Source organism: Bombyx mori, chromosome 24 (genome assembly GCF_030269925.1).
Source record: "Bombyx mori chromosome 24, ASM3026992v2".
Lineage (NCBI taxonomy): Eukaryota > Metazoa > Arthropoda > Insecta > Lepidoptera > Bombycidae > Bombyx > Bombyx mori.
Window position 1 is genome coordinate 1,567,219 of NC_085130.1, and position 27,555 is coordinate 1,594,773.

The following is a 27,555-nucleotide window of genomic DNA, read 5'->3' on the forward strand; positions in this document are numbered from 1 at the left end:
CATCAGGTGGGCCGTATGCTCGTCTGCCTACATGTGCAATAAAAAATAATAATACTCGTACTTAAATAAATACATATCGACGCTTGAAAAGCAAACGTGACTAAGCGACAATAACTACTTTGTACATAAATGATAGACAATAACCATATTCGATGCGCAAAAAATATATATTTCTAGGTCTATTAAAATCATTTCAATCCTACAGCTAGATTCGTTAAAATAGATTTTGTTTTCAGGTATTTCAACTTTAAATTAGTCTACTGTAAAGTTCACGCATTGTCGCTTAGTCACGTTTGCCTTTCAAGCGTCGATATACATAAATATATACATATAAAAATATATATAAATATTATATTATCAATTAGATGACTATGCTAACTCTCTGAGAAACAGTTCTCGAACCCTCATCTAAATCTGACAATGAAAAAATATACATTTTTGTAACTTATTCGAATCTAAATTGATAATTTCCCTCATCAAGTCACGACGGACTCGCACAATGCGCTGATTGAATTCATAAAGCAAGTCAGAGCCTTCCTTCATAGGCGGCTCATTTATAAAAATCAAAAAGCTTTTATTTAAGTAGCAGGCCTACACAGGCGCGCTTTCAATGATGGCTCCCCGTTGTTTCGGAATTCGGGTATTACTCTTTTCAATATAACTATACTACACTGTAACATCCACGAGAAGTCGTCGCGGCCTAAAGGTTAAGACGTCCGGTGCATTCGTGTTGAGCGATGGACCCGTGTTCGAATCCCAGGCGGGTACCAATTTTTTTAATGAAATACGTACTCAGCAAATGTTCACGATTGACTTCCACGGCGAAGGAATAACATCGTGTAATAAAAATCAAACCCGCAAAATTATAATTTGAAGGGTGGGGCAGCCCGTTGTAACTATACTTGAGACCTTAGAACTTATATCTCAAGGTGGGTGGCGCCTTTACGTCATAGGTGTCTATGGGCTCCAGTAACCACTTAACACTAGGTGGGCCGTGATCCATCTATGCAATAAAAAATAAATTGAGCGTTAGAACGAAATTCACTTCGATTTCATAAATTTCGACTGACCAACGTACAAACATAAGAATGCATGCGGTTCGTAACGAAACATTCCCCTCGTGTTTTTTTTATCCTACCTTGTCTGATAGACTTGAGAGTCTATTTCAGCTTCGCCCTAACATAAACGTGAGTTCACGGGGCTCAAACCGGAGTGATGCTAACACTGACCCTAGCAAGAGCAGTGCTTCGCAGAATCTACCACCGGATTGGAAACGCGACCCACTGAGAAGATCCGCGGAGAAACGCAGTGGGCTGTGTCTGTGAGTTAATTCGCTCGTCGAGCCCTTCGTCGCAAGCGACGGGTTCGACGAGGACGAGGACGGTGACCGGTGCTTGTGGTACCTATAAAGCACCGTCAATGCATCGGGAGGATCCGTAATGACGTGTTTTGGGCGACGTCCAGTATTTACCATTCGGTAGTTATAAATATTAACTATGTATATAAGTGACTCTTTCATCGTAGTCTTCTACACTTCAAAACTGAAAAACTCGATTATCTCGATAATTTGCATACGGATCATAGACCGATCAACACAATTATTTTAATGATTAAACTGATTTTGGGGATTTAAAACGGAGGGAAGATCTTCTACCGAGCGGGTGTAATTGCTCGGTAGACCGACTGTCCGAATGTTGTTTTTCGGAACTTGTATATATGCAAACTCATCATGAAAATGTCGTAAGCGAGATTCAGGCGTCTGTCAAATATCTTGTGTTGTATGATAGAGATATCTACAGCCACAAATTAATAAAATGATTTGTTTTTCTGTTTGCATTTAAACCGTAGCTTCTTCGAGTTTTTAAGCTAAACGAACATCTGTTTTAATCTTATTTACAACAACAATAAACGAGATAACTAAAATCGGATGTTCCTTGAAGTGGCACAGACAAAACAGAGTAACATTAAATAACCCTTTACAAATATATCTTGATCAAAGTCAGACGTTTGGGGGTCACCGCGTCCCCGAGGGGGAGTTACACGACCCCCGCAGGGCTTATTTAACCCCTAAATAAACAGTGGCTCCACAGAATTGATAAAAAAAGACAGTACACATCTTTCAAGTAATGTTTCTGTCTAGAAAGATAGATTTACTAAATACTTTTTGAAGTTATACTTCTTTAGGCGCGTTATGAATAATTGATGAGAGTGAAATTTTACGATGCGCGCGCACCGTGACACAAAATTAACAGAAATGAAGTTGCCCACTAAATCGCTCATTACAATACGACCGACGTAGCTTGGCGAGTCTGAATATAGCCGCATGTGAACTTTCCGAACCGTACCGAGAATTACCGAATTTATACGATGTCAAGAAAAGGGATGTCCAATACGTGTGTTTGAGGATGTTGTTTAATCGTTTTTTTTTCAAATTGATTAAAATTTAAATTTAAAAAAAAGAAATAAATTTAATAAAAATAAGGTATAACTTCTTACGCGCGTACATAAGTACACGCACCCTTTTTTTAAATTTGCGACGGTAATCCTCTATGTCAGAGCCATTTAAGGTTTTTTTTTTATTGCTTAGATGAGTGGACGAGCTCACAGCCCACCTGGTGTTAAGTGGTTACTGGAGCCCATAGACATCTACAACGTAAATGCGCCACCCACCTTGAGATATAAGTTCTAAGGCTGCCCCACCCTTCAAGCCGAAACGCTTACTGCTTCACGGCAGAAATAGGCAGGGCGGTGGTACCTACCCGTGCGGACTCACAAGAGGTCCTACCACCAGTAATTACGCAAATTATAATTTTGCGGGTTTCATTTTTATTACACGAGAGGTCTACAGAGCGGGACGATAAGAAGCATAATTCTAAGATATATTTTGAAGCGAAAATCATTTTGAAACAAATTCGTATGCAGTTTTGTTTTTCTTGATCTGGATTATATGTAATAATCACTATTGAATTGCGACCTATACCAAAACCGTACTAAATATCAAATCAGTCCAACACCACACGCGAACGCGTCATAAACAAACAAAGAAACGCTACATTCATCTAGATAAAACCACTAACAATACGAAATATTCTATATGAAAATGTTGAAGCCCATATGAATAAACTGTGCTCTGCTAATTATTTTCCACACAAACTGTTCTATATCTTCTTTCTATCTTTGATGACCCAGAAACAAAAAGGAAAAAAGAAATGGTCCAATAATGAATACAAATCGAGATAAACATGGAATCGGATTGATATATATCTTCATGGGCATATTAGAACGTATGCACAGATTTTTTTCACTGAAGCAAACATTTACCTCACGTTTAAAGCATTTGCCACTCGATACTGGATAAAGTTGAATTAACAGAAATTATTTGTATTATAATTCTTTTATTTATTGTCTTTGTAGGTAACGAGCCCATCTGATGGTTAGTGGTTACCGTCGCCCATGGACATCAGCAACGCCAGGAGCAGAACTAAATCGCTTCCTACCGACAAGAACTCTGTACATGCCTCGTTTGAAGAAGGACATCGCATGGAACTCGGGAAACACCGTAGAGGTAAGTTCATTTTAGAGCCGGATTGTAATTGTGTGTTATTATTTGATTTCTAATATTGAAATACATATTTTACACAAAGAAAAGTATTTATGAAGGCGAACTTAATTCAAACCAGAGCTTTCTTTTATATAATCAAAGCGAAATATGATATACGGAGATATGTATGAATGAAGTGTACAAATTCAAAAGCATTGTATTCTAAATCTTGCAAAATAATTTATTTTTTATCGCTGAGATGGGTGGTGGACGAGCTTACGGGACACGTAATGTTAAGCGGTTACCGGAGTCCATAGATATCTATAACATAAATGCCGCCACCCACAGATATGAGTCCTAAGGTCTCAGTTGTTACAATACAACGGCTGCCCCACCCTTCAAACCGAAATTTACATTACTGCTTCAGGGCAGAAATAGACAGTAGACTGGACTATTCTAGTTAATAAAACATCCTCCTATAACACGGTAGATATGTTCCTACAAAGACCCGTGTTGTGCAAAATCGCGTTATATGAGACTAGAAGCCAGTACAAAAGCGACAGTAAATTTTCTGAATTACGCTTCTCAACTATATGCCTGTATATATATTTTTTTACCTATTATACATAAAAAATAAGCAATAAAATGTCAGTTATTCCCGTATATTGTGTGTTCATAGTGCATAATGTAATTTTCCAAAATATCCTTTTAAACAAAAATCTAGGTCTCGTGTTGTAAAAGTACCGTGTTATAAAGAGGGTTTTGGGGAATTTTGGAACGAAGTTCCTTACGGGACGATGCGGAGGGGTACCCTAGCCGGGAAAAAACGTCCGTAACGTAAGATTTTTATTAGTAATATGCACACAGTGTACGACTTAACTTTGTAATAACGTACAAATTAGTAATGCACTGAGTGTACGACTTAACTTTGTAATAACGTACAAAAACTAACATATTTTTTTATTATTCATTGACCACGATCATTACATAAGATAAACATAAGATAAACAACCGTGAATGAAGTGTACCACAATAAGTTCGCACGTTACCGAATGACCGTGGGTTGTTGCGAAACCTCCAGATTTATTTTCTTTATACCTCGAATAGAACTTAAAATTAATATTTTTATAATAAGGAACTTTGTTCCTGTCCGGTGTCCCACGACACCACACATCTTATTTATTTTCGCGTTAGAGCGGAACCGCGTTATAAAATACCGTGTTATAGGAGGGTTACCTGCACATCAAATACTAGAGACACTAGTTGGGATGAAATTAGGAGATGCGGGGTTAAAAAGGTAGTAACTGAGTCGTTTTTTCTTCCCACAGTTTGAAGTACACCTACGTTCAATACGGATTTCTTTATTTATTCAACTTCATCAGGTATTCAGGTACAATGGCGGACTTAATGTCTGAGGCAATCTCTACCAACTAAAGGGTACAATGGCGGACTTTATGTCTGACGTATTCTCTACCAGTCAACCAAAGGTGGTGTAGAGAGTCCTGTAGTAGGTGTATTACTTTTTGCGAAAATTAAAAAATTCATAATAATATTATATATACATATCGGCGCAGGCGCCAGGGATGGCTAAGCGGTAGTTTCGTCATCACTCGTATTTGTTTGATCTCGGTTTATAAAAAGTCAATAAAACCTTTTGAATAATAATTATTGAAACGGAACTTTCACAATTACAGGGTAAAACGACAGTTTCACCGACTGACTGACTGCCAGAGACTCACCGACTGAGTAGGACGGACCGTCTGATACGGACTGAATGACTGTCTGACACGGAATGCCACGACTCTGTCCACGTACCGCCATTTTATACTGTGGCGTTACGGAGTCTACCCTACATTTTGTGATATTTATCAAAACAACATTTCATCATTTAAAATAATAGTCAAAACAACGTCTTAATGTTACTAAAAGTCGTTAACCACGACATACATAATATAATATACAATTTTTGTTGTTTATATTGTTGTTTTCTACCTATTTCATAATTATCTAGCGGCATAGCTATTTATGTCATAAATTTACTAAACTCAGTGGCATCCCTTAACCAATTTTGCCGAGTAATAGTAAAAAAAAAATTACGATGGTTTCTTCCGTTTATCAATGGAACCCCGAAAACCGTCTCGTTCATTACTTCATTAACCTTTCACCCAATTCTCTTGTTTCTTTTTCACCTGATGACGGAATTATCTAAGCAAAATCACGAATCTTTTAACCTCACAAACAAGTTAAAACTTCTTTGAGGGATTCAACTTTTTTTTGTACTAAATCTCATCTCGCAGGATTTTCTTCTTTGAAAGTTTTAATGAGGACAACCCTGTTCATAAAACGACGAAGGTATTTATTATCAACTTTCGAATTAGAGAGCTATTTTTGTACACCTACTCGACATTATTTCAGTTTCTAAACTTTTTTTTATTCCTTAGATGGGTGGACGAGCTCATAGTCCACCTGGTGTTAAGTGGTTACTGGAGCTCATAGACATCTACAACGTAAATACGCCACCCACGTTGAGATATAAGTTCTAAAGTCTCAGTATAGTTACAACGGCTGCCCCACCCTTCAAACCGAAACGCATTACTGCTTCACGGCAGAAAATAGGTAGGGTGGTGGTACCTACCCGCGCGGACTCACAAGAGGTCCTATCACCAGTATAGTGGTGGAAAAATAGAAGTGGAAAGAAAGAGGCCAAGAGGGCATAGCCACATGGTCTCTCTTTTTTATCGTTCCCTCGTAGCTAAGGATCGCGATCACATGTTACTTTCCTCCATAGTTTTCGGTCAAGAATGGCATGGAACGCATGGCATAGAATACCATCAATCGCTTTCTTTAGATCTAGATCTGACCTGGCTGGTGTTTTGCCCACGGCGTGCTTGCCTTCTACGCGACCCAAAATTATATATAAGCTTCTCTAATTCACGTCTGGTCCAATCCAATTACGATGACATTGGACTCGAGCATCCAATGTCGCTATCCACTGCGCAGAGGTCAGGAAAGAATGGTGTAACATAGTCTCAACAAAAATGCTCCATTAACGTCACGACCTCCGGTAGTGCGGAACACAATCCAAGGAGGATGAGGATCTTGAGGAGATGACGTCATACATTCATTCTTGTAATAGTGACTAGTGTAATAAAACAAGCAATATACATCAAAAAGGCAATTTGAGGGCTAATAAAAGATTCCCGCAGTCACGATCATCAGTTCAGGATTCCTCTATTAAAAATAAATTTTAATAAATTTGAATTAATAATAGTATAAGAAAAAATTATTTTATTGTAAAAAAAAGCATGAGGTGCTTTTCAGGATATTATCAAAATAACCCTTCTACTCATATCTACTGATACCATGTACCCCAGACTTTTTTTACAACAAAATCATTTATTCTTACACCATTTTTAAATCAAATTTATTAAAATTTATTTTCTATTTTTTAGTTGGATTTTCTATAAAAGCGTATTTTTTTAGTTTTTTTAAACTATTATGTATTTTTTATTTGATTTCCAAAAGTTGAATTTTTTTTAAATATTGTATTGTCATCGGTCTTTAATAACTATACCAAATTTTGAATCAATTCGACATTTTGAAGGGGGTCAAAATCATGTTCAAAGATTCCGTTGCATACTAACATCGTAAGCTAATAAGAGCGTATTAAAAATGTCAAGTATTCTTATTCCGAAACAAATGAGAGCGCAAACAAAATATATTATATCCGCTTTTTGCATATACATATCCGACGGCCTGGGATAATTATTATGCGGATATTCAGCGCGATACGTGAACGTGTCTGTGACGTGTTTTTAATGAGATCATGTAGTCGTTTCAAGGGTCTTATTTTTTTTTTGAAAACGAAAATGAAAGAACTTTTTTAAACAGGTATTCATATTTAAAAAAGGAAAAAATATTACAGTTAAGTTCCGTTTCGTCGTCTGTCTGTTTACCGATTTTTATTATCCTTTTGACTTATTTGACGAGACAAGTTTGTCTTTTTTTTTTCATACGTCACTAACAATAATGACCAGTTAGCAAACCTCAGACACAGCCTGATTTTTTGATCGCGTATCGACTCTAAGCTTTTAAGACAATTTTTATGAACAATGTTCGGTTTAGAAAGTCGAAATCGTGGACATGGGACTTATACTTCCGTATTGCGTATAGTTTTATTGCTATTGTTTCGTGCTCTGAGAGGACCTCTTCAAAACTCTCCTCGTGCATACAGCATTCTCAAATAGTTTTTTTTATGCTTAGATGGGTGGACGAGCTCACGGCCTAACTGATGTTAAGTGGTTACGGGAGCCCATAGACATCTACAACGTGAATGCTCACTCACCTTGAGACATGAATAAGTCTTAGTTTAACAGTACAACGGCTGCCTAACCCTTCAAACCGAAACGCATTACTGCTTCACGGCAGAAATAGGCAGGGTGGTGGTACCTACCCGTGCGGTTTTCCTACCTAAGCTGATAGCCTTGAGAGGCTATATCAGCATCGCCCTAACTAGTAGGTGAGCTTACGGGGCTCTAACCTGATGACGTTGCTAACACGAACCCTAGCAAGGGCCGTGCTTCGCAGAATCTACCACCGGATCGGAAACGCGACCCACTGAGAAGATCCGGCGAGAAACTCAGTGGGCTGTGTCCGTGGGTTAATTTACTCGTCGAGCCGTTCGTCGCAAGCGACGGGTTCGACGAGAACGATGACAGGTGCTTGAGGTACCTAGAAGCACCGTTAGTGGATCGGGAGGATTCGAAATGACGTTTTTGGGCGACGTCGACTGCTTTCCATTCTGTCCGCAGGATCGGGAATGCGTGTTGACTAACAATACGTCCTACAACCAGTAATTACGCAAATTATATTTAGTACGCAAGTTATATAACTGCAAACGATAACTTTTTTTTATTTTTTTATTGCCTAGGTGTGTGGACGAGCTCACAGCCCACCTGGTGTTAAGTGGTTACTGGAACCCATAGACATATACAACGTAAATGCGCCACACACCTTGAGATATAAGTTCTAAGGTCTCAGTATAGTTACAACGGCTGCCCCACCCATCAATCCGAAACGCATTACTGCTTCACGGCAGAAATAGGCGGGGCGGTGGTACCTACCCGTGCGGACTCACAAGAGGTCCTACCACCAGTAATTACGCAAATTATAATTTTGCGGGTTTGATTTTTTATTACACGATGTTATTCCTTCACCGTGGAAGTCAATCGTGAACAATTGTTAAGTACGTATTTCATTAGAAAAATTGGTACCCGCTTGCTACTAGCATCATACGAAAAACTCTTCTCGAGTAACAAGCCTCAAGGAAACACATGGAAGGCGAATCATTTGCATTCGACGTGTTGCCCCCCGGACAAAATATTCGCAATAAGCCCGGGAGAAACTGACAGCCCGGAGCCAATACCGAAACGGAGAGCATTCCTAGTGACTGTCGCAATTGAAACACGGAGGGAGGGAGGGAGAGAAACGTCACACTCAACTGAAAATATTTTAAATAGGTCCGTATTGTGAAGAAATTCAATTGTGTCTTGGTGTTTCAAAGGAATACTGGAAAACTTTAAGTTTTACGGTGAGCGGCTAATGGAATACCGTCCTTAAGCTTGATACGCGAGAGCCTAAATTGTGTTATCATAACAATTACCTACCCATCTAATTAGAAGGTATGGCAGCTTCGCAGCAGGAACGAGCATGACAGTGGTGTCGAACTGTGGGTGCTAACAAAACACTCTACCTACTATTTTTTTATTTTTTTATCTTTTTATTGCTTAGATGGGTGGACGAGCTCACAGCCCACGTGGCGTTAAGTGGTTACTGGAGCCCATAAACATCTACAACGTAAAGGCCGCCACCCACTTTGAGATATGAGTTCTAAGGTCTCAGTATAGTTAAACGGATGCCCCGTCATCCGCGTCCTGTCCACGCTTTTTTTTTTACAATAAAATCATTTTTTTCTTACACTATTTATAATTCAAATTTATTGAAATTTACTTTTTGTTAATCATAAAATAAAATAAAAAAGTCGGACAATATCATACAAAATGCCAACATCGCTCGCTACAAGACGAGATCATGTTGTTAACATTTAAGGCGAAACTACCCGCATATTCTGTTCTTTGATATGTTAATTTTAAGACACTTTCAAGACAATTCCGTATCGCTTGCACGCGGCTCAAGACACCGGCATCAATTTGCGGCTTCAGTCTAACACAAAAGACGCGTCTCGAGGTGTCATTATTGTATTCCGAAAATGTAAACGAAAATAGAACTTAACTAATAAATAATAACAAGCATATTAACACGTTGGTATACTGGCAGTAGGGCGTCTTGTGAGTCAGTACGGGTAGGTACAACCGCCCCGCCTATTTCTGCCGTGAAGCAGTAATGCGTTTCGGTTCGAAGGGTGGGGCAGCCGTTGTAACTGTACTGAGACCTTAGAACTTATATCTCTAGGTGGTTGGCGCATTTACGTTACAGATGTCTATGTGCTCCAGTAACCACTTAACACCAGGTGGGCTGTGAGCTCGTCCACCTGTTTAGATAGCTGAACGAGCTCACAGCTTCACAGCGCATCAACCTTGTTGGAAGTCGCATTAGAAGTTTCACTTCAAAAAAAAACCTCAGTTAATGCCATAAAAAATACGTTTAAGAGAGAGAGAGAGAGAGAGAGAGAGAGAATACACTTTATTGCATACCAACACAATTTACATTAAAAAAAAAAACAGTCAAAAAGCACGTATGTACAATAGGCGGTCTTATCGCTAAAAGCGATCTCTTCCAGACAACCGTTGAATTTACAGAAGATCTGTAAAATATAAAAATATAGCAGGTATGTTGCGGTGTACTATAGACAATACATTATTATAGAATATATATACATATAATAAACAGATATATACCGTTTACATATAATATATACCAATATACATACTTACATATTACAATATATACTAATATACTTACACACAAATAATAAATCAACAGTATGGAAATGATAAATGATAATGAAGCAACAAACAGCACTAAACAGATAAGTAGTGTTTTAAATTAATAAAAATAAACCGTTTCATTCGTAGCTACATTGAAAAACAAAGAGAAGGCGACCGACAAAGTTGCTATCGAGTGTAAAGCAAATATTATGACTGAGCTGGTCGCATACAGAGAAGCACCGGCCTGACTTGTGGGCGATCGATTCGAACACAGAGAGCTTCAAGAATAACAAAACTATAACTACTAGTGGTCCCGCAGTAGCCGATATTCGACTATAATTAATTGAAATTTTAAGTTTGAACATTATTATGCTTCTATTGCCAAAGAGTATTATTATACTTCTATAATCACAGATTTCGCCAAGACTACACTATAGACAAATAATAGTAAAGAAAAAAACAATTAACCTATTCTCAATTTGACCACAGACTTTAAGCAATAATAAAAGTTAAACAATAAACAAAGAGTATATATGGTGTGTGTGTCAAATACATGGTAGTGTGGGTAATATTTTTTTTATAGATTTAATGTGTTATTAATGCATAATTTAAAAAAGGTATTAGCATCTTGCACTCCTGCACTATATTCTCTATATGTGTGGAAAATTTCATACTCCTCCGTCCGCGCAATTTTCATAAACAAAAGGGATAAAAAGTTTTTGGTTCACGTATTAATTTAAATTTATTGAAGGGTTTAAAGACTATTTGATTGAAGCAATATTTTTGCAACCACCCACCCAGTAGGAAATTACCAAACCCTTTTTTATCTGTATACTAAAACCGTGTCACCACGCAGATTCCAATTCGTTATGACCAAGCGATTCCTTGAATACTTCGGACTTAAAATGAGAATTTTTGAGAGGATTTTACTTTTACTGCGAAACGGGCTGACCCATTTCAAAAACCAACCATTTAAACACTACGTGGCGAAAGCAAATGCAGCAGTGGCGATCATAGAAAAGAATAAGCTCGGCGTAACCCACTGGGTTTCTCGCCGGATCTCCTCAGTTGTTCGCGATTCCGATCCGGTGGTAGATTTTGCGAAACACGGCTCTTGCTAGGTTTCATGTTAGCTACATCGTCAGGTTTGAGCCCCGTGAGCTCACCTACTAGCCCGGTCACGCTGACATGGTCTCTCTACACTAGGAAAAAAAAAAGTGGTGTTCCATAACCACTTCACAGCAGATGGGCCGTGATTTGTTAATCTAGGTCTAAGGCACATATAATCATAGGCCATAGCAAAACGCTGCTCTCGCTAGAGCCAAGGTTAGCACATTCTCTCAATCTAAGCCTCGTGTGCTCAACCTACCAGTCACCGCGTATCTGGAATATCCCCGTACACTACCAACGTTTAAAAAAGAAGAAGAAATTGCCAAAAACCTGAATCACGCTAACGACATTTACAACTTAAGTTTAAATAACAAGTTCCCAGCTCTTTTATGTCAGTCGACTCCAATAGTTCGAGTCTCGACAACGTATCTCTATAGGAACACATTTCCGAAACATGAGGCGGTAATTCCCTCTTTTGATGAAAATTCATCTCGAATCTCGCTTGCAATGCAAATGCTTGAAATGCACCTTCCATGTACAGAGTCCATTTGTGTTTTGGTGACGCGAAATCCTTCGCTACTTCTCCAATACTAAGTGCGTCGGATGCAATGAATGTTTATAAATGTTTTCCATTCCGAACTGCTATTTATATGGATGTTTTTTTTTAACGACAGACGAACAGTGATTATTGTGAAATTGAAATTATAATTTGCGTAATTACTGGTGGTAGGACCTCTTCTTGTGAGTCCGCACGGGTAGGTACCACCGCCCTGCCTATTTCTGCCGTGAAGCAGTAATGGGTTTCGGTTTGAAGGGTGGGGCAGCCGTTGTAACTAATACTGAGACCTTAGAACTTATAGCTCAAGGTGGGTGGCGCATTTACGTTGTAGATGTCTATGGGCTCCAGTAACCACTTAACACCAGGTGGACTGTGAGCTCCACTGTGAGTGATGAAATCATCATCAAGTATTTTACCGATCCAACCGATTCGTGCCCAACACTTCGCAGCATCACAACGATTCATTTCGTTCCGCGTAATAAATCAAATTTAAAATAAAAAAATATACAGAAACGGGTCAAACCTTCGAAAAAAAAAAAAAAGAACCATAAATTAAAAACCGTGTAGGCATTTCAATCATAACCCTTTTGCGGATGACAACGTGAAGTTGACGTACCGTGAAAATAAAAGGGCTGTAAATAAACCGGCGGTCACCTGAAAGGGGTTCATTTCGGATATTTAAAAAAAAACAAACAAACTTTTTTTGTAACGTAAATAAAGTCACGTTGAAATGAGAGAAACGGAAACAAAAAATATACAGGTAATTATAAAGTAGATGCATGATTAAACACTTAAAGTGAGTGTGTTATTAAACATCTCTCTACGACTAGGGATGAGCCTAGAAGATTGAAAACCTGGAATATTAAATCGATCAAAATCTTTACGATAGTACTTTTGTAAATTATATCGAGGGGAGAAAGGTTATTTGGTTGAAGCGATATTTTTGCAACCTTTAAAATTTTTAATAAGTGCTTTAATAAATTTGCAATTAATTTTTATTAAATTAATTTTTAAAAAATCAAAAACCTTCTACTATTTGATTGAGATAAACTTAATTGAGGTTCAATTAAAAAAACATCGAATTGTTGATACTGATACAAAAAAAGTACCTTTAATTACAAAGATGAACGTAGCGTATTAAGCGAAGTGTCTCTTAAAGCAAATGACCTTTCACTCCTCGATATTTATAATACATATATTGGAACTTGGCCGCGGTTGCGTCAATAAACACCAGCGGCTTAAACGATTGGCCACATAAGTTTACTACTATCTATCTATATATATAAAAATGAATAGCTGTTCGTTAGTCTCGCTAAAACTCGAGAACGGCTGGACCGATTTGGCTAATTTTGGTCTTGAATTATTGGTAAAAGTCCAGAGAAGGTTTAAAAGGTAGATAAATATGAAAATGCTCGGATTTAAATAAAAATAACAATTTTGTTTTTCATTTGATGCGTCCCCCGTCGGACGGATTCCTTTTGTTTGTTTTAAGTTTATTTTATCCAAAAGTTTAGGTCTTTTATTTATCGATTGAGGCACTACGAAGTCTGCCGGGTCAGCTAGTCTATATTTCATCTGTGCGTGTGTTTGTCACTGAACGCCTCCTAAACGGCTGGACCGGTTTTAATCAAATTTTCTGTGTTGTTGTTCAGGTGGATTCGAGAATGGTTTAGATTTACAAATCAGCCCGACATCTAGGTTTTTTATCTTTCCTAGAAATAATCTATATGGCAAAACAACGTTTGCTAGGCCAGCTAGTCTATACATATAAATAAAATTAGAGTGTCTGTTTGTAGTATTAAAATAACCGCTTTTTACTACATGTATATGAATATATATACGGTATATACACCAAAATAACATTTTTTACAATTTTTGTCTGTCTGTCTGTTTGTTCCGGCTAATCTTTGGAACGGCTGGACCGATTTTGGTGAGACTTTCACTAATAGGTAGCTGATGATATAAGAAGAGTAACTTAGGCTACTTTTTTTAGACTAGCTTCGCCCCGCGGCCTCACCCGCGGTTATTGTCGTACCGCGCGCAACATGGCGGGCTTCGCCTATCAATAACAAAATTTAATTTTTCCGAAGCGAAGCGAGAGCGGGTCGCTAGTATTAAATAAAAAAGCAATCAACAAAATCAAATTAGTCCATCACGTAAAATACCTCAAAGCGTTTCGCAATAAGCGAACATTTGGCACGGGCACCAAACGTAACGTAATCTACGGTTATACCGACGTAACGATAAACAACATATATAATATAACTAGCGGCCCGCCCCGGCTTCGCTTGGGAAGTAGCGTACGCGATGTAAAGAATTTTAGGTAATTTTTTTACACATTGAATTACATTATTGGAGTTTCAGTAGGGATCCCTAATTTTTTGAAAATATAAATATAGCCTATGTCACCCGGGGATAGCGTAGTTTTCCAACAGTGAAGGAATTTTTTAAATCGGTTCAGTAGTTTCGGAGCCTATTCAATACAAAAAAAAACAAAATGTGTGCAATTCACACGTGGTAGAAGTGAAACCTTCCAAAATTAAAATACAATTATCCTAAACGTCTTAAGTATATGTAAAATTTTGTCATTAGTAAATAATTGTAAGGTAGCGCCCTCTGTGAATTGATATTTGAATTTCACGTATAATCCTAAATTAAAATTCACTACAAGAGCTTTCATACACACGTTAGTATTAAAAAATCTCACAGATGGCGCTGTATTAAATAGTATGTATATTTCTGTCTCATTCTTTGTATTTGTGTCTCTTACCTGTAGTTTTTTCCGTTGCATCCGGTTTGAAATCACAACGATTCTAAAGAAGTTTTCACTTCAACAAACAAACAAATCTTTCCTCTTTATAATATTAGTATAGATAATAACTATCTGTACAGTGCGCGTAAAGCGTTACCGCACGCAAACATTAACCTAATACCGTCCAAATATTGAATTCAATCCGATCCATTTGATTTATAAACAATCTGTAATGCCGTATAATGCTCTATCTCACTCCCTCCTGAGATGCATATATGTATGTACCTATTTTATTTAGGCCATGACGTATTGTGACGATGTGTACAATTCGGTCCATGATTTCGGCACACGTCGTTTGAAGAACGGTGCGCTTAGTGCGAGTTTTTTAACGTTCTCGATAGCGTAAAAGTTAACTCAAATTTATTCGTCCTCTTGTGAGTCCGCACGGGTAGGTACCAGCACCCTGCCTATTTCTGCCATGAAGCAGTAATGCGTTTCGGTTTGAAGGGTGGGGCAGCCGTTGTAACTATACTTGAGACCTTAGAACTGATATCTCAAGGTGGGTGGCGCATTTACGTTGTAGATGTCTATGGGCTCCAGTAACCACTTAACATCAGGTGGGCTGTGAGCTCGTCCACTCATCAAAGCAATAAAAAAAAATGGAACGTTTGCCGCTAGGGGCGCTGTTCCGACTGATACAAACTTGAGTTAACTTTTACGCTATGGAGAACGTAAAAAAAAACTCGCACTAAGCACACTGGACGCTCGTCAAGTTCATTTCAACTTTAATATCAACACATATTATTTCTAAGAACGAATATATAAAAAAAGCACCAGTTTTCGTAACCAATGTAACAATAAAGCGACCATATCTGCTTATTATCCGAATTTAAACATTCCTAACCCAGAACCGGTATGGAGATTGATTGATAAACAATTTAAAAATATCCAACATAAAGTCAATTTTTGGTCACACTTTATTATTGATTTGAAATGACAACAGGATTACGTCGACTCACAAGTATACAATCGTCGCTTCATTCATAAATCGTACGATAAACTCGGGTGTGCATCATTTTACATCCGCCTTTTTAGGTGACCGTAAAATTTCCTTTTGAGAACTATTTAAAAATTTAACTGTTGTAAACTTTTTTTTTATTGCTTAGATAGGTGGACGAACTCACAGCCCACCTGGTGTTAAGTGGTTACTGGAGCCCATAGACATCTACAACGTAAATGCGTCACCCACCTTGAGATAATATAAGTGCCAAGGTTTCAGCATAGTTACATGGGCTGCCCCGTGCGGACTCACAACAATAATGTTAATCTATATCTAAATCAATTTCGACAAACCAATAAAAACATACTACAGTTGTACTAAAAATGTGTGATAATAGTCAAAAATATTATCGGATCATCCGGCACTCCGCTCTCAAAGGCAAGACCGATAACCGATTTATATTCGACTCCGCTGAAAAATTGCAAATTCATGCAAAGTGCATCAATATCGCGATTTATCGCATTTCATTTTCGCTTGGTATGTTCAATTGCTTCACAAAAATTCCTATTTCTAGTAGACTACGCATTTTTCAAGCGACAAATATTAGTTTTTCGAAGACCGAAATGATACATTGGGTAAGGTATTTGGCTTGTGCGAGCCCTTATGTTGATTGCAGTATGCTAGAAACCGTCTCTTATCCCATTTGAATTCTACCAAATGAGAAGCTAACTGATAAACGATCTCATGGAAGAAATAAGCAATAGTTTTAAAAAAACTAACATAATACGCTTTTATAGAAAATCCAACTAAAAAATGGAAAATAAATTTGAATTAAAAATAGTGTAAGTAACAATGATTTTATTGTAGAAGCACTCCTCGTTCCTTAAGAACTTGACATAGCTTAACTTACAGTTTCCTTAGCCTCTTGAAGATCATTGAGATCCTCAAACTTACGATCTAAGGGAACCGCAAAAGTAAATAACTACTGATAAGCTTACTTCGGTAATCTCTTCAAAGCCTTGTAAAGCGAGTTTCCATCGCGACCATAAACATTTTAAGTAGATATTAACCTTTTTCAAAATCCTAAAGAGTCTTTCACACAAAAATTATGTCTCAAACGAGGCCGTCAGAGTAAAAGTGGCCTAATCCACAATTTTTCATATTTGTGCTTATATATTGCAATTTATTTAAATTTTAAAACATAATAAATTTTGATGCAAAAACGGATTATCCCAAGTATCACACATAGATAACAGGCTTTGTAAACATTATTTTTGCGCGAATACATTGCCTGCGGGATTCGAACACCAATGCATCGCTAGATACCTACAAATGCACCGGACGTCTTATCCTGTAGGCCACGACGACTTCGAATATATTTTATATTCTTCTGTTATATATTTTTAATGTCCCTAAAAATCCAACGTAAGGTGCATAACGTTAAGGTGCATAAGGAGGCGGCAGGGCGAGTGAGGCAAAGCTCTCCTCGCTACGCAGTAATCCGCCGCCGCCGAGCAGGGGGTCCGGACCGGGGTCCCGTCCGTAACCCGGCCCCCTAAGAGCTTCGGGCTCCACCCGCTTTGTGCGGGGAGGAACCTAGGCGTGGGGCGGCGTGGTAGGCCGCGTTCCCCCGACCGCTCTATGGGATGGTGTAGCACGGCGCCATCAATGCGGGCTCTTGGCTTTGTCCACTGAGGGAACCAGCGGTCGTGCCGATGGGGGCCGCCGGTCCGGCGTCCGGGGGACGGCGGGATGGATGTAACATGCTCTGCGTAAACCCTGTCCCGCCGTCTCAATAGCTCCGACTCGATTCCCCCGCCGGGTCCGGGGTAGGACGCCGGCTGTGAGCAGCAGGAGTTTTTAGTGAGGTTCAACTACCACATACCACATACCTACATAATTTATATTAATTTACGATTTATTTTCAGAAAATGTTGTTTTGTTCGTGTTTTCAATAATCAACTTTATCGATAATCAACTTTATGACTCTTCCCGACATCTATTGGTGAATAATAATAATACTGTTTTTCTTAATTGAGGGCAACTAACCGCTTTAAAGACACAACAAGATGGCGTTATCAAAAAAAAAAACCGGTCATCATCTAGTTTTACTTACACTGGGCCAATAATACTTCGTCTGCTATCCAAGAAGCTGTCTTTGGACAAATCATTATCGTTCCCTTATTATTATTCATTTACCCATTTTATAAACCTCCATTAAGTTCGGACAGCGCTTCCAGCTGCGACTACAATGAGTGTTTAACGACAGAAACATTTCACCTCGCCGAGCGGAAATTGCAAATCTCTCTGGCGCTTTGTTGGAAGTAAAACCTTCTCAGGACTCTAAGTCGTCGTTTGGCGTTTTCTCTCATTTTAAATATTAAAGTTTAATTTGTTAGGTTATTTTGTTTCAGGTCAAACCTTTATTAAATGTTAATTTTCTATTTTCGGTCGTAGGAGAATTGTGATTATAGGACGAACGATGTTACAAGTTCAAATTCGTAATTATTTATTTCAAAATTGAATGTATTGAAATAAATTAATAGGCAAATTAATTAATAGAGTAGGTACCACCACCCCGTCTATTTCTGCCGCGAAGCAGTAATACGCTTCGGTTTGAAAGGTGTAGTAGCCGTTGTGATTATACTGACACCTTAGAACTTATATCTCAAGGTGGGTGGCGCATTTACGTTGTAGCTGTCTATGTGCTCCAGCAATCACTTAACGCCAGGTGGGCTGTGAGCTCGTCCACCCATCTATGTTCATTGCTGAGCATCGTGATGAGCCCACCTGTGACTTGTAGCCACTCATGTCGATCACAGGCACAGTGAAGTCCCTAGCTCAGTTTCGTGTCCAGATACCCGGACAGCCAGATGGTAGACCAGATGGTAGGCAGCGGCTTGGCTCTGTTCCTGGCATTGCTGAAGTCCATGGGCGACGGTAACCACTCATCATCAGGTGGGCCGTGTGCTCGTCTGTCTGCAAGGGCAATAAAAAAAATAGCAACACTGTTGGTCGGAGTAATGGCAGTAGTGGGGACCTAACATAATAAAAAAGGCGGTAGTCTGAAAAAACGGCAGAAAAAGCTCGCTAAACTAGCACATATCTAAAGATTGTACAATTGTTACAAATAAAGCAATACAGAATTAAGTGAACTATTGCAATCTGTGTATCTATTTCCTGGCTTTGGAAGCTAAGTCAACACTAGCTAAAGAAAACAAACTTAATAAACGCACGAAAATATATAATATAATATATAATATATCAAATTTTAATAGAGTGGGTAGTTGATATTTATCTAACACCTGGGATCCTCTTGTCGTGAAGATGAGAACCGAAGTCAGACATAGTGCCAGACCTCAAGATACTATTAGTTGATAGATGATTGATTGAAATGAAATGTGAAAGACTAGAAATTTGTTTTTTTTTATTTTCAGTAAAACAGACGGTTATTATGCACAATATTCAAATGTTGACTAATAAATGAACGAGGATAGGTAATAGAATTAGTATATATATATATAAATAATATATATATTTACTGGAGGTACGACCTCTTTTGAGTCCGCACGGGTGGGTACCACCACCCTGCCTATTTCTGCCGTGAAGCAGAAATGCGCTTCGGTTTGAAGGGTGGGGCAGCCGTTGTAACTATACTGAGACCTTAGAACTTATATCTCAAGGTGGGTGGCGCATTTACGTTGTACATGTCTATGGGCTCCAGTAACCACTTAACACCAGGTGAGCTGTGAGCTCGTCCACCCATGTAAGAAAGGAAAAAAATGAATATATATACGGGACATACAAGAAAATATATTTTATTTTTATTTTTGTCCGTCTGTTTGTTTCGGCTAATGATCTCTGGAACGGCTGGACCGATTTTGACGAAATTTCGCTGATAGGTAGCTAATGATATAAGGAATAACTTGGACTGATATTTTTAGACTAGCTTCGCTCCGCGGCGTCACCCGCGGTACGAAAATAATCACGAGTAACATCACGTGACTCAGCTATTAATAATAAAATTTAATGTTTCCGAGGAGAAGCGAGGGCGGGTCGCTAGTTTATAAATATACATATTTTATATAACAAAGCGAATTCTTCTGTCAACTTTTAAAAGACTTTCTGTATTGCCGTCCTAGGGTTGTCAACATTGAATACTTAATATGAATATATCTGATATTAAAATAGTATTTGTTAATGTTATTTGATTGACTCTGTTAGCACAGCAGTTAGCGCCCCTGACTGCTGCGGGTCGTGGGTTCGATTACCACATCGGGCTATTGTTTGTACGAACAACGAAGTTTATTTATTCTGTGTCTGGTATTAAATATCTATACATATATATTTATAAAATATTTAAGTCCATAGAATACATAGGACCCTAGTTTGTGGCGAAGTTGAAAGAGACATCATTTTGAAAATAAGTAGAAGCTCACAGCTTACATATTTTTGAAACAAAAAAAAATTTCTACTTTATTTCCGCAAAACTTTTTTCTCTATAATAGGGGCTCATTATAAAATAGCGTCAATTAAAGTCCTTATTAAAAAAACAGAGCAACGTCGACTTTACGTAAAACATATAAAGGATTTCTAATTCGGTCATATGAAAGTGATAGATTAGTAAAATCAAAAGTTAGTTCGCAGGTTAAAACCAAACTTAGTTTATAAATTTACCGAAAATCGCCAACCATACGAATGTCTTTCGAGGCGGCCGCGTCGTGACCGGCGGTAACCGGTTTAATCCGGTTTTGAATGTGAAAAGAGACTCTCGGAAAAGCCGTCTTTTGTTGTACAAAAACTTGAAACTTTCACAAAAACTAGATATTTCGTCATCTTTGATCAATTTAATTCGTTTTAACTCGCGTCAAATGATTCATAGGTGTGATTATTTGACATCTAACAGCAACCAGGATAAACAATTATGTTACATCAAGAAAGATTTCACAACGAATATGTATTGATTTGGCAATATGTTTAAATTTCGAAAAATGTAAGCTTGAGTCGCAAAAAAAATGTTCAGAGTAAAATTTTATTTCTTCTATTAGCAACAGACGGAAAGAAAAAAATCTAGAATATAAAATGGTTAGTTATAATATTTTCCTATTAAAGAAAACTATAATTGAAACACCTTATTAAAATTGAGGAAGCCGAGAGCTCAATGTATGTTCAGAAATATTATCATCGATCATGACCAATTTGTTACTGACGGTACGTAAATTCATAGAATTTACAGATCTATAAAAAAACTAGACAAGACTTTTTTATTAAATCATTTTATTAAACCAACTTACATAATTGTAAATGGAGGTGTTATATTAGCAGTTCATATGGTCTATATATTGTTTACCCGGTATACCCTTCTATCGATTTCGAAACATGGGTAAATAATACCCAATTATTTTGGCGTGACAACTGTAATAAATATCCTTCAAACGGGAGCACATGATTGCTTCGCGGCATCAATGAGCAGGCTGGGCATTATTGAGTCGATGATGATTATTTTTGACACTATACATAGAGCTCTCGCATTAAACATTGTAAGCAAACAACAAAAAATATTTCTGATGCATTCATTATATAAAAACTTACATGTGTAGTCCCAGCTCTCCTGGTCGTTTTTGAACACGTTCAATTTTTCGGGCTGTAACAAGTAAATATACAATCGTTAATTCGCATTATATTTTCAGTCACACGACAAAAATAAGGCTTTAGATTTTAAAAAAATAGTCTATTTTTTGGTCTATAATAAATTTATAATTCGTTAAACTTGAGTCAGACAGGGGAACGAATGCGGAGAGGGGGGTGAACGTATAGTGCGCACTGATATGGGTCCCTTAAGCCTAGGGTAGGGCGCTTCTATTGGCTCTGCTCTTCGCATTGCTGACGTCCTTGTGCGACGGTAACCACTCACCATGAAATGGGCCGTATGCTCATCTGCCAACAAAACCTACAACCAAGGGTCGCAAGTCCACTGGCAATCTTGCGAACCCGATACCCGTACGATGAATCCAAGGATTGCTTGGTGGGACACAGCGAGCCACCACAAATAGGATTGCTTCAACCTTAAACGAATAATATTTTCGCGGCAGAAATTTTCGTATAGTACAGATCGTGGTACGTGCCCACAGAAGTTTGCCTTTCAAAAGCGCCAAATTTACATAAACTGAGAATTTGATTTAAAGACCGAATCTTAGTTCCAAAAGTTTTAGTTTAGTACTTATAGGGCAGGGGTTCTCAAACTTATTTTGTCTACTGCCAAGTTTGAGAATAATTTTTTTTAGCGCCCCCATTTTTTCACCTACTTAAAAATCACTAGAACGAGAGCTTAGTCGGTTTCTAAGAGTCATCCTAGATGAAATTACAAATCGCCTCCCAAGTCTCTACACAACGCCCCCATTTTTTTCTGGGTCTCTTAACGCCCCCCTTTAAGCCTGCAGTGCCCACCAGGGGGGCGTTATCGCCCACTTTGGGAAATTAGGGCATCACGCGGGTGGGTACCAACTAAAACACCCTAAGCTCGTCCACCCATCAAAGCATTAAAAAAAGAAAGATTTTACTTAAAAAAAAAGGAACAATCTAGAACAAAAGTTTCAGTATGCGCTCGTTCTAATATATCGCTTACGGTTGTCTGAGCGCTGGCCGTTACAGCGGCCACAGTCTCCGGTACACCGGTAGCTCAATTTTACATTACTTTTTTTTGAAAATAAATTTAGTGGAAAATTTAAATCACTTTTAGCTTTCTCTGTTACATTACTGTACTGTATAATATTATTATTGACTATGTTACCGCAGCTTCGTGGTTGGTTGAAGTGAACGTGAAACCAAAATACATATTATCAGGTATCCATGTTTTGGAGCATGGAAGATCATCAATCATAGTGCATAGTGCACTACAGAGTCGACACCAGAGTCCTTTCCAATAAAAGATGTATTTTGTATATATTCTAAACTTTTTACACGTTGCAAAATAAACGAATAAAAAAAAAAAAACATTTTCAATATGGCTTCCTACGAATGAAACAACTGAATTGGCTCAACTGTGTAGACAGTTGGCAGGGGAACACGCGCGTATGCCCATATACTTACTTACGCATGCGAAATATTTTTATGGTCTTATCTAGTTTATTTAACGTTACGATTTACGAGCACTGAGCGCAGTGGCAGTCTAGAGAATTGAATGGAGATTGAGAATGAAGATTCGTTCCGGTTCGCTGAAGAACATTGAATGCAATACAGAGTATTTGAATTATAAAATCTGTACATATGGAAGTTATTCATATATTTATGTATTATGTAACGGCAATGAGTGAACGAGATGACGGCTTATTTAGATACAGGAAACCAAAAACTTCAAAGCGTGGATGTTGCCACTGATCTTGCATCGTGAAATCCAAGTAAAATTACGAACATAAGTTAAGTCTTCATAAACGAATGAAAGTATATAGAGAGAGTGAAGTGAGACTTCACGCGAGGTCATTGACCGCACACGACACGTGATTATGCATTGTAACCTTATAGGTTGGTTTTGCCAGGGCTGACGCGGCCTCGAAACCGAAACGAATGACTCTGCTTTGCGACAAAAATATGCAAGACGGTCGTAACTACCCGCACGGACCTATAATAATCAGCTGATGGGATGTAAACGAGTATCGCGTGATATTTCATTAAAATTACACTTCCTAGTCTTCCTAATCGAATGCTCTTGGCAGAGAAGCAGTAGTGGCTATCCATAGACAGAGTCACGTCTCGTCGCTTACAAGGCAATCGCATGTCGGGCGACACGGTGTTTTTCAATCAACATTTAATTAACACCACAATCGAAGCAATAGGAGCTTCATTGAAGTGAAACTTCTAATGCGACTTTCAACAAGGTTGCGTTAAACGTTTAGCGCTCTTAGGGAGGGGGAATAGAAAGAGACAGAGCGAGAGTGAATGCGCGGCACTCGAACGCACTCACGTAGTATACCTGTTACAGGCCAGCGAGCATTAGCAACGAATAGCGTCCAATATTTTAATGAAATATATAAAATAGAAATGTTGAAGCTGTCGCATCTCGTATACACAGCATTCCCTATTACCAGAGCAATCTGATTTAAGGATTAAAAATGAAGAAAACCACAATACTACACATCGAAAAAGAAGTTTCACTTCATTCACGTGCACCAAGTTATACACGCACCGTTTTTTTTTTTGCACGGTTATGACTGTTTTTATTTCTTCGCCTTTTTTGGAGGTAACATTAATTATAACGTCACAGACTATCTCCCTCTCAACATGTCCTGCGTTCCGGATCACGCATCATAAAAAGCTGCGTTATTTATACGCCACAATGACTCTTACGTATAATCATTTAAGGTGCATATTCCCTTTCCGAGTATTTCGGTAACAGTTACCTTACTTACACCCGTTGTATGTATATACATCTTTCTATATCGCCACCCTTAATGTATTATGAACACGAAAACCGCTTACCCAATTTCAATCACAGCATCATCTTCCATGATCCCCCGATCGACGTTTCATCTCGAAGCGTTTACAAACATTTACATTTGATCCACGTACATATCTCTCTGAATGTAAGCAAATCGATTATGTATCTCATTACAAATTATTGTTTACGTAAGCAATGCATATATTTTTTTTTATATTTATTGGACCGATATTACTTTAGACGTGAATTTGTTTGGTTTTTTAAACGTTCGATTTTTTTAATATTTCCGAGTTCATTGCGGGTTTAATTTACATTACTAATTGACTTTTTGGCGGAACGCGAGGAGTGAAGTTGTGTGATTTGTTTTATTTTGTCTATTTAGTGTTTCTTCAGGTTTAAATGTGTAATAATAACGGTGGTTTATTAACTGTTTAATATCTGCGAAAGTGCACAAATGTGGGAAAATGAAACAAAGCCGCTGGACGTAACTTCTCGAGATCCTCCAAAAAGTCCGCCATAAAAATCTCAGTAAATGACCACCATTTTACTGAGATTATATTTCATCTCATATCATTTCATTTAATTTCACCCCAGTTGATTAATGTCTCATTTAATCATCTTCACTTCATTTCATTTCACTTCATATTATCATTTTTCATATCTAAAAATAAGAATATAAATGAAAATAAGATATGACTTAAAGGTCTTAGTTACCAGGTCATAAAATCCCATAGAACATTACTAATTCTGTGGATATATATATAGGTATAAGTGACGTGTCAAATACATGGTAGTGTGTGTAATGTTTTTTTTTTTGATTGAATGTACTTTTAAGCATAATTTAAAAAAATATTAACATAAAACTGCACTCCTGTATATTCTTTATAAGTGTGAGAAATTTCATACTCCTCCGTCCGCGCAATTTTCGTAAAAAGGGGTACAATGTTTTTGCTTCACATATTAATATTAAATAGTATACATAAAACTACATACTTATTTGCAGCCTATTTGTGTGTGCCTGGCATTTATGCTTCCCAACAAAGCTTATAGGTACATTACGCTCTTCTGTCGACAATTTGGATTTACCATTTACTTGATTATTTCCCAAATACCTATTTAGATTAACAACACAAGTACTCACTTGTCCGTTTTGGCATCATAAATTTAAGCTACGATGCATACATCGTAGAGGACCCGCTACGCTACGTAGACATTACTACGAGGGCTACGCAGATTTATCGTAGCCTAGGTACGCCGTAGACAAATGCTACGGAGTTTGTAAAGGTAAGACTGAGGGGTCTTCGAATAAGTCTTTGATATAACATTTTACAGTTTTAATATAATTACAGCTTTATCGTTTTTAAATGAATGACCATTGGGAGCATGTAAACAGCAGAGGCAGAACGCATTGAGTGACAACTTTTTAAATTAATAGAAAATCAAAACGTGACGATCAAAGAACAATAAAAATCAAAATCAAAAATAAAATAAAAATCGAACCTGCTATTGCGTTCTAACTTGTGGTGGGGCTTATTGTGAGCACATGTACTGTAAGGTTTGTTGTAAAATAATAAAATTTGTTAACGTTAAGGCAATTTTCGGATTGCCAAATAGCAACACTGTTGGTGGGAGCAATTACAGTAGTGGGGACGTGACATAATAAAAAAGGCGGTAGTCTGAAAAAACGAGACAGAAACCAGTGTATTCGGTAGTGAACAGATGTCTAAAGATTGTAAAAGTGGAGTTACAAATTAAGCAATACAGAATTGAGTAGTCTACTGCAATCTGTGTATTATTTCCTGACTGTTTGGAGTGGTGTTCTACAGTACTTTCATCCTCTTATGCTTGAAATACTGGCTCAATCACTATTGCGATAGCGATAAGACTCATTTCTGGCTGTATATATATGCAACCACTTAGCCTAGGACGGGCAGTTCGTCTTATGAAAGCACGAAAAATAAATTAACTACATTAATCAATCCCGTGGCAGGCGTCAAACGTAAATCAATATAATAATTTTGTGTGGGTATTTTCTTGTGTAAATGTATTTTCTTCGATTTTCAAGAGTCGTACTTGTCTTAGATTTTCTCATCGTTAAGATGAAAACCGTTCAAGCAAACTGCTAGTCCTCGAGATACTATTATTAGTTTGCTCAGTTCGAGATGAAACGTAAAAGGTCTTAAAACAATATTTTTTTTACAGAAAAATAGACGGTAGTTAGCAGAATATTCAAGTGTCGACATAACAACGCCTTGAGCCATCCGTGATCACGAAAATTGTATGGTATTCGAAGCATTGGAAATATTATAGAATAACAGTGAAAAGTGGAAGATTCAAAACCTTACAAATAGTTTGAATATTTTTTTTTTATTGCTTATATGGGTGGTCGAGCTCACAGCCCACCTGGTGTTAAGTGGTTACCGGAGCCGATAGACATCCACAACGTAAATGCGCCACCCACCTTGAGAATAAGTTCTAAGGTTTCAAGTATAATTACAACGGCTGCCCCACCCTTCAAACCGAAACGCATTACTGCTTCAGGGCAGGAATAGGCAGAGTGGTGGTACCCACCCGCTCCACCAGCAATTACGCAAATTATAATTTTGCGGGTTTCGTTTTTATTACACGATGTTATTCCTTCACCGTGGAAGTCAATCGTGAACATTTGTTGAGTACGTATTTTATTAGAAAAATTGGTACCCGCCTGAGATTCGAACACCGGTGCATCGCTCAACACAAATGCATCGGACGTCTTATCCGTTAGGCCACGACGACTTCAAAATAATTAATTCAATAGAGTAAGTTAATAGAGCAGGTAGATTATATAAAAGAAGTCCACTGGTTTCGTAATATTTATTTAAAGTTCGTACACATACGGGAACTTTTTACATTTAGTAGATATCAACAGTTCGAGAAAGATCGATTTAATTCTTTAACGGGTAATGTACTACACAAAATTCCCGAGCAATGTAATGCGAACTCCATGTTAAACAGGTTGTGTTTACTTGACGGACTTTTTGGCGGGAACGCGAGGAGTGAAGTTGTGTGATTTGTTTTATTTTGTCTATTTACTGTTTCTTTAGATTTAAATGTGTAATAACGGTGGTTTATTAACTGTTTAGTATCTGAAAGTGCACAAATGTGGGAACTTATCGGCATCCTCCAAAACGTCCATTGAAAAAGTCTCAGTAAATGACCACCATTTTACTGAG

At 37.9% G+C, this 27,555-nt stretch overlaps 2 protein-coding genes across 3 annotated transcripts in view; one reads left to right on the top strand and one right to left on the bottom strand.

The window, feature by feature from the left end:
* The window catches only part of LOC101737713 (uncharacterized), a 232,945-nt gene that overhangs the window by 163,785 nt on the left and 41,605 nt on the right, over positions 1 to 27,555 (top strand). The gene's annotated exons all lie outside the window — the stretch shown is intronic.
* Positions 1 to 27,555, bottom strand: part of LOC101738381 (heterogeneous nuclear ribonucleoprotein L) — a 413,691-nt gene that overhangs the window by 39,710 nt on the left and 346,426 nt on the right. For both annotated transcript variants that reach the window (XM_012688329.4, XM_004923677.5), the window contains exon 5: positions 21,502 to 21,553. In XM_012688329.4, the coding sequence (XP_012543783.1) occupies positions 21,502 to 21,553 (52 nt within the window). The remainder of the gene's footprint in view (positions 1 to 21,501; positions 21,554 to 27,555) is intronic.